The sequence below is a fragment of the Molossus molossus genome, unplaced genomic scaffold (genome assembly GCF_014108415.1).
Source record: "Molossus molossus isolate mMolMol1 unplaced genomic scaffold, mMolMol1.p scaffold_m16_p_3, whole genome shotgun sequence".
Lineage (NCBI taxonomy): Eukaryota > Metazoa > Chordata > Mammalia > Chiroptera > Molossidae > Molossus > Molossus molossus.
Window position 1 is genome coordinate 81,131,846 of NW_023425366.1, and position 19,851 is coordinate 81,151,696.

The 19,851-nt window shown below is 40.2% G+C and overlaps 1 protein-coding gene across 1 annotated transcript in view; it reads right to left on the reverse strand.

The window, feature by feature from the left end:
* Window positions 1–19,851, reverse strand: part of REEP5 (receptor accessory protein 5) — a 37,663-nt gene that overhangs the window by 15,972 nt on the left and 1,840 nt on the right. The window contains exon 3 of the mRNA XM_036279612.1: window positions 5,801–5,939. Coding sequence (XP_036135505.1) covers window positions 5,801–5,939 — 139 coding nt within the window. The remainder of the gene's footprint in view (window positions 1–5,800; window positions 5,940–19,851) is intronic.

The following is a 19,851-nucleotide window of genomic DNA, read 5'->3' on the forward strand; positions in this document are numbered from 1 at the left end:
GCCCTCGAAGTGCCAGCTCACGATACTCCCAAGAGCAACTACCAGCCCGCTCTTACCTGTAGTTCAGAGAAAGAGTCTGTGCTTTCTTAACTGAATTCTTGGCACTATTAGCACTGACACACGAAATCCTTTCATTACAAATTACAACAGGACAGTTAATTCTGTCTATGATTCTAATGCTGTCACCATCCAATTTTTCCCTAGAAGAGTTATTTCCAAGGTAGGGATACACTTAATACGCACAGTTTGGGACTAGCCTGGTCAAAACTGAGTTACTGTCAGAAAAATAAGTATTTCAACAGTAGCCTCTTGATATGCTGCCATCAATTCATCAGAAACCTACGTCTTGGGAAGGAAGCCTTTGCAATATAGCCACAAGAACAGTGATGGGCTAGAATTGAAACAGACTCTCCGAATGCACAAATAAAGGCTAAAAAAGAACACGCGAAGGGGAAGATTTCTCTATCGTTTTTGCCTCCTACAAAGTTAAGAAGAGAAAAATTATGCTGTCAATGGGGGAAATAGTACAGGTGACAGTCTGGATCAGGGCTTAAACCTGACGGTGTGGCCCAGCCAGCGTGGCTCAGTGGTTGAACGTCAACCCATGTACCAAGAGGTCACCGGTTCAATTCCCGATCAGGGCACATGCCCAGGTTGGCAGCCTGATCTCCAGGCGGGGCATGCAGGAGGCAGCCAATCGATGTTCTCTCTCATTGATGTTTCTCTCTCTCCCTCTCCTTTCCTCTCTCTCTAAAAATCAATAAAGAAAAAATATTTAAAAAACAAAACAACCTGACAGTATATATTCAACCTTGTTCTAAAAAATAAATCTACAAAATTATTTCGATGACAGTAAAGATGAGGTATCAAAGAATATTGAGTAACATGAGAATATACTCAGAGTACTGCATTAATTGAAAAAAGTGAGATATAGAATTGTATACAGTATATATCCTCAACCATACATATATGATTAAGATAATAATATATACACAGTTTTGTGTGTATTTATGTCATAGACCAATACATTTACACATTAAAATAAATGGGAAGGCTACCCTAAGAAGATAGCAGTGGTTGGGTTACAAACGCTTTTTTCTGCCTTATATAAAACATGTTCCCCTCTACACAAACATGCACACAGACATGAATGCAAACTACATGACAACAGAAACTTTTGTTATGTTCACCCAAGTACCGCCAGACCCAGAACACATTCTGGCACACAAAGGTTCTAAATAAATATCTCCTGAATAAAGAAATGAACATATGCGCCCTGACCTGTTGGGCTCAGCGTTAGAGCATCGGCCCACGGACCAATGAGTTGTGGGTTCGATTCCTACCAAGGGTACGTTCCTCGGTTGTGGTTCGTCCCCGGCCCTGGTTGGGGTTGTGTGGGAGGCAACCAGTCGATGTGTCCCTCTTGTGTCGATGTTTCTCTCTCTCTTCCTTTCTCTCCCTCCCACTCTATCTGAAGATAAATGAAAAAATATCCTCAGGTGAGGATTAAAAAAAAAGAAGAAATGAACATACGCTATTTTCATAGGGAAAAAGGGGGACTTTATGTTTATTTTTAAACCCTTCTGCTCAACTCATGATCCACTGTTTTTAGCTCAGTACATTGTAGATTATCTTTTCACCTCACTTTGATACTTAAATGTCGGTTCCTCTTACTTCCCTCCAATATTATAGGCTGCTTTAGAAAAATAAAGAACAAAACCAAACCAAACCACAGTGGTAATTCTGATGAATAAAATATTAAAACCTGTCCTCACTTGCAGGTCTTTCTTTCGCCCTGCCATACAATCACCTGGGAGTGCAGCAAGGCAGATAAGATCTATGCCAGTTCTTAAAATGGGATCCCTCCCCTAAAACAGCTTCTACAGACTGCAATTCACAGGCTTTTTCTCAGCTGTTCACTGGAGCCACTCAGAATATGCCACTAATGCAGGAAGATAACATTTTGATTGACAGCGTAATCAATTTCTAATCATGTCAATTATCTTATCTATTTGGAACACATGCAGTATGTTCACTCTCTCACTGTCACCGACTCCACGATGTCGGGCAGCCAGAAACTACTAATGGACGCACATCCCCTTGTCCGTCAGAGACAAATGCTTGCTGTAAAGCACTTTCTGTAATGTACCTCAAAACAAAATATAAATGATTTAGTGATTGGCTCTTATTTCAGATCCTCTCTCGACCTTGCATGGCCTCCGTTAGCAGAGGGGACCGGGAGCAGGCTGGAAGTCAGGCTTGCTCAAGTTTCAGAAGTCTGAGGTCAGATACTGGTACGAGTGGTTCTGCTGACAGGGTTCTGTTCACTGCAGCAATCGGGCCCAAGGCAAAGGCCAGATCTCTTTCCAGGAGAGAGTACATCACTACCATTAGATGGGTCTCATCGGGGCTTCAAAATTACTGGAAGTTTAAAATATATGGCATCCAAATGAAAGATTATAAATATATTCTTATAAATGTTAAATGTCTTTGAATAAGAAAAACATATATATCTAACAAGTTCTGAAATCTTTAATCTTCCCACAGATCAATTTTTTTCCATTTGTTTAAAAAGGAAAATTCTTCAGCTGTCTTACAAGGCATTCTGTGATAATGCCATTCAAAATTAAATATGTATACTATATTGAGCATGTTTTCATTAAAAATTTTAAACTATTTAGCTTCTTGTTTTTATTTTTACCATAAATGGTGTCATACTGTAGATAATATTCTGTAATTTTTTAATAATTATTTTAAAAATTCTGTATCTGTACATATGAGTCATTCCATTCAACTATATAGATGTATATAGATGTACTATTAATTCATTAAACCATTTACCTGTTGATAAACACTCCAGTTGTTTCTAATTTTTTGTTATAACCAAAACTACTGCAATGAATATCCTTATATAGCTCTCTTATGTGCAACGAACATTTCCTTAGGATAGATATGTAGAATTGCTAGAAAGAAATTTTCAATTTGACATTTTCCAATACCAGATATTAATAATCTTCTAAATATCTGTCAATTTCATGAGCATAACATGGTATTTCACAATTTTAGCTCACATTACTCAGATCACTAGTGAGATGATAACTGGCTACTTTTTCTCTTCTGTGAAATATAAATATAAATATTTCTATTTATAATCTTTGTCCATGTTTCTTTTTCCCTTACCTGTAAACATTTTTATATATTCTGGATATTAATTCCTTATCTAATATATCCTCCTACTCTGTCATTATTTTAACTTTGTTTATGCTGCCCATTGTGGTATGAAAATTTAATTTTTAATAATTTAGTCATACTTCAAATACTTTTCTTTGTGACATTACATTTTTCGTGGCTCCATCCTCTTGGTTAAAACCCTTTCTCCTATACTTGTTTCTAACACGGAGGTCTGGGCACAGATGTCCTGTCCCTGTGAGGCGCTGAGGAAACCAGCCCCTTGAGCTGTGGGTTACAGTTTAGCAGCATCTCCTTCTAATGCTGTCTGGGGGAAGCAAAGGGTGACACCTCAACCCGAGGAGCTGTTTGTGAGGGGACAATGATGAACTGTGGTCCCTCTGCTGTCGGGCTCCTTGGGCTACTACAGCTGTCGGACTCGCCAGCCCTACTACAGCTGACTAGGCCTTGGGGAGCCTTCCTCTAGCCAGCCCGCAGAGCAGCTGATACCCCTGGAGGCAAATGAGCTTAAAGGCCAAAATAACAAGGTATTTGAAAAGTACAACCACTGCAAAATAAAGACAACATAATCAACTACAGATTCTATCAGCAGAACTATTAGAACTGAATGATCACGAATTTGAAATTGGAATGCTAACTATACTAAAAGAAATATAGCAATATGTGACAAGAACAAGAAAACATAGAATCAGACCAAGCAATAACAATAGGTATCAAAAATGTTATAGCTCACAGAAAGAACACAATGCATGGTATAAATAGCAGAAGCAACAAACTTGAATATTGGAAGATGAGATTGAGAACATCTCCCAGAAAGAAAAAGACAAATACAAATACATTTTTAAGAATAACTAAGACCAAAGCAAAAGAAAAACATATGCACAATTACCCAGAAAAAAAAATCAACATAATACCAACGTGGTAGTTGTTGCAGTGTGGGAGACCAAAAAATAAGAGAGCTTCCTGTATTTAATTTCTTAAATCTAAATATTTTTAGATAAAAAATTTTAAAGTAAGTAGAAATGTAGAAAGGGTAGGACAAATTGGAATAAGGGATGTGAAAAATATGTCTGAATATATAAATAAAATAATGAGTAATTTTAGGGGAAATAAAAAGCTATACAGGAATACTACATGTGCATAATGCGTACACTAGATGGCCCTACACAGTATTTACAAAGTCCTAATGATGTCAGGGTGAATGTTTACAAACCAGAGGGAGGACGATGGGGACCAGGAAGTCTGCATGTGTGTGGCAGGGACCAGGGGAGGAAGAGAGCAAATCCTTACCTTCCAGTGGGAATCAAGAGCTAATGTGTAGAATAGAAAAATTAAAAGATGGCTAAACAAGAATATTATTTAGAGACATAGAGTTAAAGGGCAAGATCACGTGCCACAAATGGACAATGGTTGACTTTAAGGAAGGCAGTACAGGGGGCACGGGGCCGAACTGCTGTTCCTCTAAACTCTTATGGAACCATTGGGTCTTCAGACCATGTGTTGTGTAACTTTTATTAAAACAAATACATATGTGTATGAAGGGAAAGAGGGAACCCAGACTTCTTAAGGGCTGGACACACCACCCTCTCGTTTGAGAAGTGACTTTACAGCCTATGCAACTGGCAGGAAGCAGGCTTCCTCCATGGGAGACTTGAGGAAGCAACTGAAGACAGCTTGTCTCATTTAGTGAGAAAGAACCACTGTAGCTATTAAAAAGTACGAACTCTTCCTTTCTCCTTCACCTCTGGTGCAAATCTGGACTTGACACAGGGCCCACTGGGAACGAGTTTCAACTTCCGACTCCGTTCCCCACGTGCTGGAAATCCTCTGCTGAGCACAAGGTGTGTCAGGGCCGATGCCTGACTATGGCACCCACCCCAGTTCTTAAAATGACTCCCTCAGAGAGCCCAGTCCATATCTTCTTTCTCCAAACCTACTTAAGAAATAAGCATTTTTTTCTTCCACAAATAATGACTCCTGCCCACCACTGTGAATAATCTATGGCCTAGGGAAAATTTGCAATGCTTCCACATCAAATGTAGACAACATGCATAAGAACAGGATCTTGGCAAGGAGCAATGTTTGTGACAGGTCATAGTATTTCCATTTTTATCAAATACTTGTTTTCTGTTTGTCTGTTAATCCTCACCTAAGGATATTTTTCCATTGATTTTTTTTTAGAGAGAATGGAAGGGAAGAAGGGAAGGAGGGGGAGAGAGGAAACACTGATGTGAGAGAGACACAATGAGTGGTTGCCTCCTGCAGGACCCCGAACGGGGCCAGGGATGGAACCTGCCACCCAGGTACATGCCCTTGACTGGGAATCAAACTCGGGCCAACACTAACTGCTGAGCCAAACCTGCCAGGGCTCAGATACATTTTGATCACACTATTGCTATGGCTGTTTCAAAGGCAGTGTACAAAAAATGCCAGACATGTTGAATCCTGTCTTCCTGTTTATATGATCTGAGGCAGAGCCACAGGTGTTTAACATTCATGCATTTGTTCCTAATCCTTGTTTATAGATCCTGAGATGGAGTTTCTTTTAGGGGTTGGGGGCAAATCAAGTACATATATGGAAGGAAGGAGCAGTTTAGGGAAACCAACGTACCTTCAGCATGTAGTAGAAGGGGACCCATGACAGGAAGATGTCAGAGAAGAATTCGGCGATGCTAAACACACCATACACTACCCAGTAGGTCAGCCACTGAGTATCATCTTCTTTGTTGGGACTCTCTATGGCTTTAATTCTGAAAGGCAAGAGTATCATATAGTAAGATCTTAATGAAACATTTTCTTTTTTTTTTGTTATCCTCATCCCAGGATATTTTTCCTTTGATTTTTAGATAGAGTGGAAGGGGAAGGAGGGAGGGGAGAGAGAGAGGGAGTTGGGGGGGGTGTACATCTATGTGAGAGAGACATATCAATGGTTGCCTACTGCATGACCCCAACCAGGGCCAGAAATAGAACCTGCAACCCAGGCATGTGCCCTTGACCGGGAATTGATCCTGAGACCCTTTGGTACGCAGGCTGACGCTCTAACTGCTGAGCCAAACCAGCAAGGGCTCCTCTGCTAATTTTTAATTGGATTGATTTTTTGGTGTTAAATCGATTTCTTCATATATTTTGGATATTAACCCTATATCAGATGTATCATTTGCAAATATCTTCTCCCACTCAGGAAGCATGATACTGCCCACTTTGTTCTTTCTCAAGGTATCTGGCCATTTGTGGTTCCATATAAATATCAGGATTAACTGTTCTAATAAAAAATAATTTTTTACTTCTAAATCACAGAAATTTCTTCTAGTCTTGGAAATTTCTTCATTCTAAACCCGAATTCCATAATTTTTTTTTATCCTATCCTAACATGTCTGGATACTTATCATAACTAAAATAGTAAACTAGAAGAAAACTGAATCTTGGTTAGCCCATGGTATGAGTTAAATATTGAAAATACACTGGCTACTTGGTAAAATGGGTCCCCCAAAGTAACAGCCTGCTGAATCACGCTGAGTCGTTCACAAGAAAGCCTCTAAATTGATTAGAAGTGTACATGTGTGCGTGTGCATGCATGTATAAGTGTTTTTAGAGAAAATAACCAAGGGAGAGAAGCTGCATGAGACGCCTGCTATCGATACAGGACCAGAGGGAAAGAAGGACGTGATGAAGTGAACGCTGCTTTCAATATAAGACCAGGAAAAAGGTTTTCACTTTAACCCAAAAATCATACAAAATGAATTTACAAGAGCTGATTATAAAACACAGACTATCTGTGTTTTAGCTTTCCTCAGATAGAAACTAGCTAATATAATAGAAGGCCAAAGAAAAAGTATAGACAAGCACATTAATCAAAAACAGACAATACACCTTTTTACACGTAAAGTTTTCTCCTCTGCGCTTTATCTGAGTGTGGTTTATCTATTTATATCTAAGTGAATTTTTAAAGTTATTAGAATGATAAAATTTAATTTTTTATACATTCATTCTGGGCAGAAGGGATACACAGTTATATTTCACTTAAAGTCTTAATTTTGGGAACTAAAGCAGTCCATGAGTAAGTAAGCACACATGTCCACACATAAGTATAAACTGCTAAACATTTCATAAAACCATCTGATAGTTTAGATTCCATTCTATCATTTTTTAAAAGATATTAGTCAAGATCCACAGATTCAAAAACAGAAAAACTGCCCAACAGTTCAATTTCAGTACATCAAGGGGGGGGGGGGGGAAAGGTTAGTTCCTTAACTTATCAACAATATGATTTTAAAAGTTTCTATGTTAATACACCTGGAACATTATATGTAGTAACACCAAAAAGTAGAAAAAAAAATAACTCAAACTTGATTACAACTTTGTAAGTAACCAGAGCAATGAAAGAAGACAAGAAAAGACCATAGTCTTATTAAGATGAAGAAATTAAAAAAAAAAAATAGAACTTCTCATATATATATATTTTTTTTAATCCTCACCCGAGGACATTTTTCCATTTTAGAACTTCTCATATTATTGAAGCATTTAATTATTGCTGTAACTTAAAATAACACAATGTGCCCTGGCCGGTTTGGCTCAGCAGTTAGAGCGTTGGCCCATGGACCAATGAGTTGCGGGTTCGATTCTGGTCAAGGGCACGTACCTCAGTTGCAGTTTGTCCCTGGCCCTGGTCAGGGTCATGCAGGAGGCAATCAGTCAATGTGTCCCTATCACGTTGATGTTTCTCTCTCCCTCCCGCCCACTCTATCTGAAGATAAATAGAAAAATATCCCTGGGTGAGGATTAAAAATTGATAAATATAAAATAATACAACGTGTGTGTTTTTTTTAAAATACAGCTACATGTCATAAGCTAGTCAGAATAAGAAAGAACACTGAAGACAGTCTCACCCCTTCAGTTTACAGCTGAAGAACCTGAGACTTAAAAAGGTAGAGAGCCCTGGCCGGTTTGGCTCAGCGGTTAGAGCGTCGGCCTGCGGTCCAGAGAGACCCAGGTTCAGTTCCCGCTAAGGGCATGTGCCTCGGTTGCAGTTTGTCCCCGGCCCTGGTTGGGTTGTGAGGGTGGCAGCCACTCGATGTGTCCCTTTCATGTCGATGTTTCTCTCTCTCTCCTACTCTATCTGAACAAAAAAAAAAAAAAAAAGATAGAGAAGAAGAGAGCTTAAAACTGGGGGTTCCTGCCTGGTCGGTGTGGCTCAGTGGATGGAGAGTCGTCCAATGGACTGAGAGGTCCTGGTTCAATTCCCGGTCAGGGCACATGCTTGGGTTTCGGGCTCAATCCCCTGGTGGGAGGTGTGCAGGAGGCAGCAAATCAATGCATCTCTCTCACATCGATGTTTCTCCCTCTTACGCCTTTCCTCTCTAAAAATTCAATAAAAACATATTTAAAAAAACAAAACAAAAACAGGGTGTTCCTGAATGCTATTTACTTATGTACTTCCTTGTCCAGGTCAGTGGACATAGGTGATTCTTCAATAATACACTCTACTGCCTTGTAGGTGTACTGAATCATTTCAACTTCTGTATTAGAAGGAGGCTGTATCAACTTAGGCAACACAAGAGGATTCAAGAAATCACAGGATGCACTTCATGCCCTTAAGTCATTTGCAGTCCAGTCAAAATGGCAAAGCTAAAGTAGGGGAGGGGTAAGGAGCCTTATAATTATTTAATTTAACCTTCACAATACCCTTTGGAATAGGGGTTATTCTCATTCTTGAGAGGAAGAAACAGAGACATGGCCGGGCACAGAGATGGTTGGCAAAAGTATAGTATAGGAGCAGCTAGCAGCTCAAAAAATTTAAAAGATCACTAATTTTGCCTAAAAAAAGACATGTTTGTGTATGTTTACCGATTAAGAATGGTGTCCAGAAATATACATTTCAAATCATTAAAGCTATTCCTGGGTATTGGAATTGCAGATTTTTACTGTCTTTGCAATGAGCATGTACTATTTTTTATAACAAAAGGAAGGAAAAGGATTTCTATTTGGGGAAAAAAATGGACGCCAGACTTTCTATAACTACTTCCTCCTATGAGATTAGGTCTCTCTTTAGGGCTTTGTTAAAAACAAACACTAAAGTGAACATCAGACACATTCACTTAATTTCTCTCTTGAGGAAACAGTTCATGTTTTTCTTACAAACAAACAAACCTCTCTAACAATGATCAGACACAATCTGTTGTTTTAGAGCATTAAAAGACCTTGAATACACACATAAAGACACAGAGAAAAGAGTCATACAGCCCTTCCCACAAAACTGATGCATCCTAATTTTCTAGTTAAACAAATTATTTAAAAAAAAAAAATACACACACACACACACACACATATATAACCAGGCTTTTCCCATCATTTCTTCCCAATGCTCATCATTTCACCATCCTTAGCTTGCAGCTTTGTATCCTAGTTCTACCACTTCCGAGGTATATAACCTTGGGCAAATTATTCTGGGCCTTAGGTTCCTCATTTGTCAACTAGGGGTGAGAAACCTCATTGTGTTGTTGTAAAGACTAAATGAGTTAATACATGTAAAGCACTTAGAAACAATGACTGGAACAACACTAAATAATACCTTAATAGGTAGTAACTACAATATGGTAATAATTTATTATCATTGGGAGGCTAGAAATTGAAAAGAAAGTATGATAAGAACACTCCAGTACTTCCTACTAAGCAGAGCTGATAAAGGATTAATAGCATTGCTAACAGGCTAAAAGGAGATTAGAGAATTACCCATGGGTTTTAATTATAACTCACTATCGAAATCCCAAATGCTACAGAGTAGAGTCAGCTGAAATTCCAAAAACCCTATTGGCAGGTCAGTAAGAACAGATTTAACACTGCTGAAAACAGTTTTAGACACACACTGCAAAGGTGGCTGGCCAAAATTCTGTACAGTAGTATTGAATTAGAACTGATATATCCATACCCACTGGCCAGCCCACATCCAGACTACTGGTGCCGGTGACTAGTACGAGCTGCCTCCACCCTCACTGGCCTATTTATTGTTCACACCTTTGCTGCTGCTTCCTAAAAGCAAGGCCCGGAACCAAGTGTGGCCAGAGAACAGCCTTAAACACAAAGTTCATGTTTATTATGTGTAACATGTCATAGCATTCAGAAGTTTCAGCAATTAACAAATATAAAAAAATATATACCACCAAACTTTTAACTAATATTTGTATTATAAATATACCAAGAGTAGCAAACAGGAAAAGCAGAGGTGGGGGAAGCTATATTTTCTATGTTTTCGAGGTATTCCTGTCATCGTTTCAATTATTGAGATGTTCTTCCATCAATGACAACTTCAGTTAAAGTGTATCATTGGGATGGATGTTAGATTTTCATACTTCAGTGAAGTTATAAATTAAGCATTTTTGACACTGCATTAACTCTTTCAGACCCAAAGGTTATTCCTAGTTACTGAGTATTTCAACACATTCATTCATGTCATTAAATTGTAAAAGGTCAATTTCCTACATTAGAAGGGAGTATATACTACATAACTATTATATTTATGCATCATAAACACATACATATACAATGAATGGTAAGCATAAGATTGATGGCAAATCTGAAAAGCTCACTGAGTTTTACCAGTTTCATTCCTAACTCCTATATTCCAAATGATATAATAAATAATAAGTAAATAAAGCAGTTAATAAATAAAATCTATACCAATAAAAACGCTTTGAGGTGTGCTATTCGTAAAGAACAGAAAGGAAACTGCTTGTGATTAATTTGTTTTATTTCTAATGTGTTGTTATGTTTAATAAATAGTCCAGAGTTCAAGATAGAATCTTTGAAGCTTAAATTGAACAATGTTTGTAATCCTTTTGATACAGCAGACATAATATGACCATCCATAGTGCCCCAAAAAAGATATGATAGCTAGTGGCAAATATGCTTCTATTTATTAATTTATTTTTGTTACAGATGTTTCTCCTTTTCCCCCATTGACACCCTCCTCCTGATCCTGCCCCCACCCCCTGGCATTGTTGTCTATGTCAACTGGTTATGCTTACATGCATATACATTTTTTGGTTTATCTCTCCCCCCACCCCAAACACCTCTTCTGTTACGGTTCAGGTTTGTCAGTCTGAACCGTACTCCTTTCTATGTCTCTGGGTCTATTTTGTTCATCAATTTATTTTATTCATTATATTCCACGTGTAAGTGAGATCATGTGCTATTTGTCTTTCTCTGACTGGCTTATTTTGCTAAGCATAATACTCTCCAGGTCCATCCATGTCATCTCAAAGGATAAGAGATCTTTCTTACAGCTGCATAGTACTCCATGGTGTATATGTACCACTGCTTTTTTTATCTACTCATCTACTGATGGACACTTGGGCTATTTCTTAAATACATAGCAATTATCTTCTAAGATGGCTCTACAAGAACAGTGAAAAAACAGACCATGCTCTTCTACTCTTTAATGTTCTCCTACAGTATAAAATGACCAACTTAATGAAATTCATAATACACAATTAACTAAATTCAAAGGAAATACATTTTAAGATGTGTTTATAAAACACCTCTAACGGAGAGAGAATTACCAAAAAAAGCAGCGATTCACTGGTCAAACATTTTGGTTTAATTACAACGACGTTATTTATCAACTGTCCACAATTTTGTGTTTAATACAGGGTGGAAGACTCAGTCAGCCAAATATAAACCGTGCGAGCAGTGAGCAGGCCAGGAAGTCAGGCCTCTCTATGCTGACGCCTGGTTTTGCCTCAACAGTCTTGTGACCTGAGGAACAGCTCCGTCAATAAAATTGATGGCTCTATAAAGAAGACATCTTTGTCAAGTATGGCTTCATAAAGTTTAACTTAAGCTCAAGCACCCTGACTACCTATTTGGAATAACCTAAACTGGCCTCCCCCAGACAAGAGGGCCACACCAGGATGCAGACAGCAGTCTAGAGTTCCCTGACATGTAAAAGATCCTTCACCAGGTGACCTGGCCGGACTCTCGGAGCTGCAGGATATATATAGTGGCCACGTGACTGGGAGGGGCAGATGATAAGCTCTACTCCCAGGAATGAGAAGTGAGCAAGTGACAGAGTTAAGTTGGGATAGGTTTCTATGGCCCCACTTATACTTCAAGTGCTACCAAAATAAATCAAGTTCACTAGCAATGTTTGAAATTGTTCTTTTAAACTTCTGCTTATACTAATTCCTTGTTCCTCAAAATTAATTAATTGGTAATGTTATTGATAGACACTAAATACTACCTCAAAATATCCCAATATGTTTTAAATATTATATGAGGGCATTAAGTTGAAAACTGAGTCCTCAGACACAGTCCCAGAAGAGAACTCCAGGATTGGGGGGTGAGGGGGGGAGAGGGTAGGCAACTCAGGACAAACAGACCTAATCTCCAGGGCTCTCATAAAGAGAAAAAAAAAAGAGTTCATTAAAGTTCAAAAGGAACAGGCCAGAACAGGAATGAGCTCTCCCTCCACTACTGCTTCTGGGTCCATAAACTAGATCGTGAATAAAAATTTAAATCTTTCATCTTACAGCTCCTCAAAACTTCCTTTTCCCTACAATACAGACAAATGGGAAAAAATTTTTAACCAAACACAGGCTATAATTATCTAAAACAAATAGCACTGGTTGTTTTAAGAATACTTTATTTTTCAGTTTCTCCACACTCCACCTGAAGTAGTCCAGCAGTATTAGCAATAATACTAAGTGAACACAAAGCAGTGAACAGCTGACACAAGTGAAGCGTGACAATGTTTAAGATGTCAGAGTTGCTCGTGGCCAACCCCCCAGAATGCCAGCTGCACTTGTGATGCGCGCAGTTGGCCAGCGTGTTCGCGCTGCCTGCCTGGCACCTGCCTGCCTGGCACCCGGAGCGCTAGTGTGGGCCGGCGCTGCTCCGCACGGCCGACAGAACAGCCAGTGCACTGAGAACACAGGCAGCGTAGTAGGAAATATATCGCTCCCAAATTCTCATGAGTAAAAAAGAAAAAACCTAAGATAATTGTAAGTTCTCAAGAACACAAACACACCCCATTCTAACGAGTCTAATGGAGAACCGCAAACATACATCCTCCTCCAGCAGCGTAGGGGAGGCCTAGCTCTGCTCCACGTGACCTGCTTCTGACAAAGTGGATCACAACTGTCAGTCACATGGTGGCTTTCTCACTCTCTGGGCAACTCACTCTCTGTTTAGGGGTCTGCCATTGTAAATCTTTAGATGTCAACCATTTCTAACCTACAGCTCCTCACTTTATCTGCCGTGCATCATTAGCTAAGATGCTGTAGCTTTTACTTGTGGTTGATTGTTATTACAACTCTTGCAATTATTTTCACAATGTTTTTTGTTGGTTTGTTTCCCCCTTCACCATCTCCTCTCTGATCTGACCTCACAGGGGTCATCCCAAACATCTTCCCCTTGAGATCTGTTGGCTCCTGACACAGAACGAAAGGCAAGGCTGTGTTCCCTCAGGAAATCCAACTCAGTGTGCCGCTCCGGGTGGGCCTGCACTGGTGAAACAGGGCAGGTCTCTGCAAATACTATGTCTATTGCTGCTGTCGTAAAGCAATGCGCATCACAGACAGAGAGGGAACTTGCTAGTAATATGTTCCAACCCATGTTCATAAAACACTGCAAATGACTGTGTGCAGATACCTGATCTGGGATGGCAGTACCTTACTTGAGTAAAAATACCCTGCATGCAAGTAACGTATTGACGGTGTCAGGCTGATCAACAGTTCAGTTTCCATCTCTGCTTAAGGCAATGGCACATCTCTATGGGACACTCAAGAGCCACTTGGGAAGTAGTGCAACGTAAAAATTAAAAACAGGGACTTGGAAGTCAGACTCCCTGTTTCACCATCTACTGAAGATGCTAGACCTTAATCAAGTTACTTCTCACAAGCGTCTATTAAATGAAGCGCTGCACAGTTCCGCAGTCATGCAAAGAGCTAATTGGTGCAACACTCTGCACTGATGGCAAATGCTTAGAATGAGCTGGTAAGGACGCTCAGGAGAGAAAGTGACACATCACTGAAGCGGGCGTGAGACTGCAAAGCGTGACTAAACATCAGATTATGTGTACACAGCAAAACACTGGACTACACACATACCTCATCTTTCGACCTTGATACTAAATATGCCTAAATGTGCTTTCACGTTCCTGTGTAGTCACTGACGGTTCCAGACCAAACCGGGCGTGTGACCTTGGGAGATACTCCACCTCTCTATCCCTGGGTCATATGAAAACTAAAGGAGTCAGACTACATGTCTGATCTCTAAGGCCTCATTCTGACAGACCCAGGGAGGTGGCAGCCTGATCCTTAAGAAAGATATAAAAAGAGGAAAATTAATGGACTTTTCATATACAGTAGTTGGCCTTCGTTTATCGCGGTTAATCAGTTCCAGGCTCTACCGCAAATAAATGAACTTCCGCGAAGTAAAATTCTTTATTTATGCATAGTGGTCCCTCGCCACTTCACGCTTGGACATTTGCGGTTTTTTCAAATACTATACTGTATATACAGTATAGTATTTGAAAAAACGCCATAGAGTGAAGCCGCGGAAGTTGAAGCAGAAGTGGCGAGGGACGACTAATTTTGAACAGAAAGGTGGTTGAGTAGAACAAAAGAGCACCACCCTCCTTTCCCTTCTCTGCAGAACAAAAACATTTTAAAAAAGTCATTCGATTTCTTCCTCATAATTCCACTGGAGCAAAGCAGGAAGCCCAGCACCCACACTCAAGGACCCCTGGGAGGGGTTACTTCAGGTCCAGGCAACAGTCTTTGCAAATGCGGGGAAGCCCAGCACACACTCCTGAGAGACCCCTCAGGAAGACCCGTATCTGTGCAAGGCCACTAAACGGCTGGGCTGCCACAGCAGCAAAAGGCCACATATTATATTATTCCATTGATATGAAATGTCCAAAATAGCCAAATCCATAAACAGTAAATAAAATGGTGGTTTCTGGGTACTGGGGTGTAGGAGGAAAGGGGAGTGGCTGCTAAAGGGTGTAGGGTTTCCTTTTGGGGTGATAAAAATGTTTTGGATTTGGATAATGGTGATGCTTTCAAAACTCTATGAATATACTAACCAATGAATTGTACACTTTAAAAAGGTTGCATGTGAATTACATCTCAGCAAAATGGGGGAGGGCAGATCTACCTTAATAACGGAGGTTCCCATTATTATCCAGTAGTCTTCTCTTACCAGGAATAGAAGAATGTGAGGCGACTAAAGTGATTCTTTCAACGGTTCTTAATAAGAAAGCTGGGATTAGATTTCATGTTGCCTATATATACAATGTCTGGTGGCCACAAAGTCTGGAAACATAGTAGAAGATTAAAAGCTGCAATTATGTCCACAGAAAGTGAGGAACCAGTAGGGAGACCTGAAGGCTGGGTGTCCTCCACAAGCACCAGCCTTCATTTATCTGTGCGCTCCAACATGCCAAAACCTGACCTGCAGCCAGGTACACCTGAGCCTACCCACAGATTTCCCAAGGCAGTGAGTCATAAAACAAGCTGGGAAGCCAAATGAGCTTTTCCAAATTTTATTTCTGCACCCTATAGCCGCTAGGCCCAATGTTGACCATTGCACAAATTTGTGGACCCCTCTCCACGAGGGTCCAAAGAGAGGAAACAGCAGGAGCAAATGATGAAAGGTCACAAAAGAAGGGGTAGACAATAGTTTGGCAGGATCACCAATTCCTTCTGAAGGTCACAGCAGTCAGAATGACCTTTACATATCATCTCACACTCCATTTAAAACCCATCCAAGCCTTGGCCGATCTGGCTCAGCGGTTGGAGCGTCGGCCTGCGGACCAGAGAGACCTGGGTTCGGTTCCCGCAGGGGGCATGTGCCTCGGTTGCAGTTTGTCCCCGGCCCATGTGGATGGCAACCACTCGATGTGTCTCTCTCACGTCGATGTTTCTCTCTCTCTCCCTCCTGCTCTATCTGAAGAAAAATGCAAGAATGTCCTCGAAAAGGATAAAAACAAAACAAAATCCACCCAAGACTACCAGAAAACATGCAAACTCCCTACAACCACCTGGAATAAAATGCACACTTTGTGTGCCAGCCACTGGCCAGGCGGGTGGCACTCACACCTCTCCAGTCCTTCCTCACTGCTCTTTCCTCACAGAGCTTCCCCTGCACCCGCTGCCCTGGGACTGGCACAAGCTGCTGCCCCTGCCTGGCTCTGCTCTTGGCTGGCCCCTTCTCATTTCTCAGGCCTTAACTCAGAGGATTTCAAAGAAATACTGGAGTCCTTCCTCTTCTTCTCTCCCACAGCTCCCTGTTGATTTTCTTTGGGGAGCTTAATGCACTGTCACTACTTGACTTTTTATTGTGGTTTATCCTAGTAGGCTGTTCATTCACAAGGATGGAGAGCATGTCAACCTTAGTCCCTGGTCTAAATCTAAAGTGCTGCCACAGTGCCTGGCTCACAGCTGGCATTTGATTTTTGCTGCATAGATGAACCTGTATTTAAAAAAATAAATCCGGCTAGGGAGCACAGGGCAAATCACAAGAGGCAAGAACAGTTAAAGTGAAGGTGATCACAGATCACACTTGAAGTTAACACCGATTTAGGTGCTATTAATACCATGTTTCTTTCTGACAATGATGAAATCACATGGGTTAAGCAATGCACAGATTTGAGTAGATGACTGTAACATGGATTGCCTGAATGCTCACTAACTGGGGGGCTGCATGCTTTATTCTGTGCGCACAGGCCCGTGTCTCCTTAAACCTCCCTCACAAAGCAGAGGCCAGGAGACTTCTGGGCTGTTCCCAGGGTCAGCAGGCCTCACCCACTCCCTCCCCCCATCTTCAAGTGTAACAAGCACAGGTTACTGATGTCACTCTTCAACAGGGGTTCTCAACATTGACTGCACATTGGAATCCTTTAAAAATTTTAAAAGATTGAGGATTTTTTTTTTATCCTCACCCAAGGACATATTTCCATTTTTTGTTCAGATGGGGGGGGGGGGGGGGACACTGATGTGAAAGGGACACATCTAATGGCTGCCTCCCGTATGACCCAACAAGGGCCTGGGACAAACTGCAACCGAGGTACGTGCCCTTAGCTAGAACCGAACCCAGGTCTCTCTGGACCGCAGGCTGATGCTCTAACTGCTGAGCCAAACCGGCCAGGGCAAGATTGAGGATTTTTAAAAATCCCAAATCCAGGCCACATCTCAGATAAATTACATCAGAATCTCTAGGGGTGGAAACTGGCATCAATATTTTTTAAAACTCCTCAGATAATTCCAATGGGCATCAGGGTTGAGAACCACTGTTTTAGGGACAAGTCCAATTACCCAGATACCAAACTTTACTTAATTCCCTTATTGTCATAGAATCTTGTATTTATTTTAAAGGTAAAAGAGTTGGGTCTTCCAAAAGGAAGCATCCTATGAATAAATATTAATCCAGAAATACTCATTATTTCCTGAACTTTTGCTTAAATCATTCAATTCCCTCTATTAGAATTTAAATATTTTTCTAACTCTTATTAAGATGTATGACAAATGTCATTTTGCCTTAGAATATTCAAGTAGGAAAGAAAACAAAGTGCATATACTTGGTAAATAGAATAATTCTAAAATATACAAAACCCACTTACCTGAACAACTCAGAAATGACTGTCTCAGCCATTTCACAGAATTCTTAGCAATAGACAGAAACATTTGGCTTCTTGTAAGTAAAAAGAATCAGTAATATTCAAGTGGCTACGTATAAAATGAATGAAAGAATGACTACTAAAATGATGAAGCTGAAATCAGCTGGCTTAAAACTACTTTAAAATATGACTTTAGGCACTGGCCAGTTTGGCTTGGCGGTAGAGTGTGGGCCCGCGGATCGAGGAGTCACGAGTTCAATTCCGGCCAAGGGCATGTACCTCAGTTGAGGTTAGTCCCCAGCCCTGGTCAGGGTCGTGCAGGAGGCAGCCAGTCAATGTGTCCCTCTCATGTTGATGTTTCTCTCTCTCCCTCCCACTCTATCTGAAGATAAATGGAAAAATATCCTCAGGTGAGGATAAAAAAAAAAATTAAAAAACAGATGTGTGTGTGTGTGTGTGTGTGTGTGTGTGTGTAAAATGGCCCCTGCTAGAATTAATTCACTCCAGGTCAAGGAGAAGTATATTTGTGTTCTGTCCACATCTTCGGTCATATCCACTTCCACATATCCATGGATCTACCTATTCACCTACAGACAGACTTTTATCTTTCTACAGTCCACAGCAATGATCTCATCTGACCAACAGACCAGTTATGTTTCTCACAAGATTATGTACCAAATGGCACTGATTGGGGGGCATGGTTAATGTGATTCAGTATTTTTAAAAATCCATATATGCTAATTCAATATAATTCAAGCTGTGAGGCAGTACTAAACTGCCATACCAGATATGTTCTAAATGTGGTAACATCTAGAGCACAAACCTGAAAAATACTTCAAAAGCTTTCTTTTTAAAAGAGCTCCCACAAGTAGACTACACAAACTGAAGTAAAGGAGTGTACAACTGCATGACTTCGTTATCGCAGACACAGCGGTAGGCAAGCCATTCGGAATCAGGGTTATCTACAAACTTGCTATATACACCATATATCAGTAGATTACATTCAGTGGAAAACTATATTCTCGTACCTCTTGCATTGATCTGAAAAACCAAACTAGTTTTTTTGATCTGCCTCCGGAACCTTTTGGTATTCACATAAAACCTGGATGGTGCTGTAGCAGGTAATGCTGGAGAGGGTAAAAGCCCTTCTCAACATGAAGCCTGAAGATCTCCAAATTCATAAGTTAGCAGTGTCGTATATGTAGCTAGACTTTTTGGAGTGCCACTAAGTACACCAGACTAACATGGTACCTATTACTTACATAATTTCAATATAATTGTTCAAATTAAAACTTCTAAAACATGTTTCCTCCCTTCCAATAATACACACAAGGTATGTTACCTGTGCCTTAGCTCCTAGTTGAAAATTTTTCTACCTTTATTTTTGTCCCTATGGTTGAGGAAAGTTGCAAAAACCAATTCAATGAAAGTAAAACCCACCAGCTTTCTTGGGAAGAGCTGTACAGTAAAACAAAATTCATTTGTGTGAGGAATAATTCCTATTTGAATGCATGGAAAAATGAAACTGTAGAATATTTCAAAATAAACACAATGTAAAGTAAAAACAACCTCAACAAATAAATAATTCAGCTCCTAACCTGATAAGATTCATTTGTAATTTAGTTATTTACATAACTTATCTATATAACCAAGGAGCTATTTAGGAATGCATTGCATAAGGTTTTTTTTTCCCTTTATTAATTTGAGAGAGAAAGGAAGGGAGAGAGAGACAGAAACATCAATGAGAGAGAACATTGACTGGCCGCCTCCTGCATGCCCCCTACTGGGGATTTGGCCCACAACCTGGGCAAGTACCCTGACTGGGAATGGAACCAGCAACCTCTTGGTGGGTGGGTCAATGCTCAACCACTGAGTCACATTGGCTGGGCTCATAAGGTCTTTGTTTTTATGTTAGGATGTTTCCTGTTTGCCTGCAATAACTGACAAGCCTTTTTATTTTTCTTCTTATTTATTTTTTAAATTAAATGTATTGGGGTAACACTGTTTAATAACATTATGTAAGTTTCTGGTGTACAATTCTACAATAT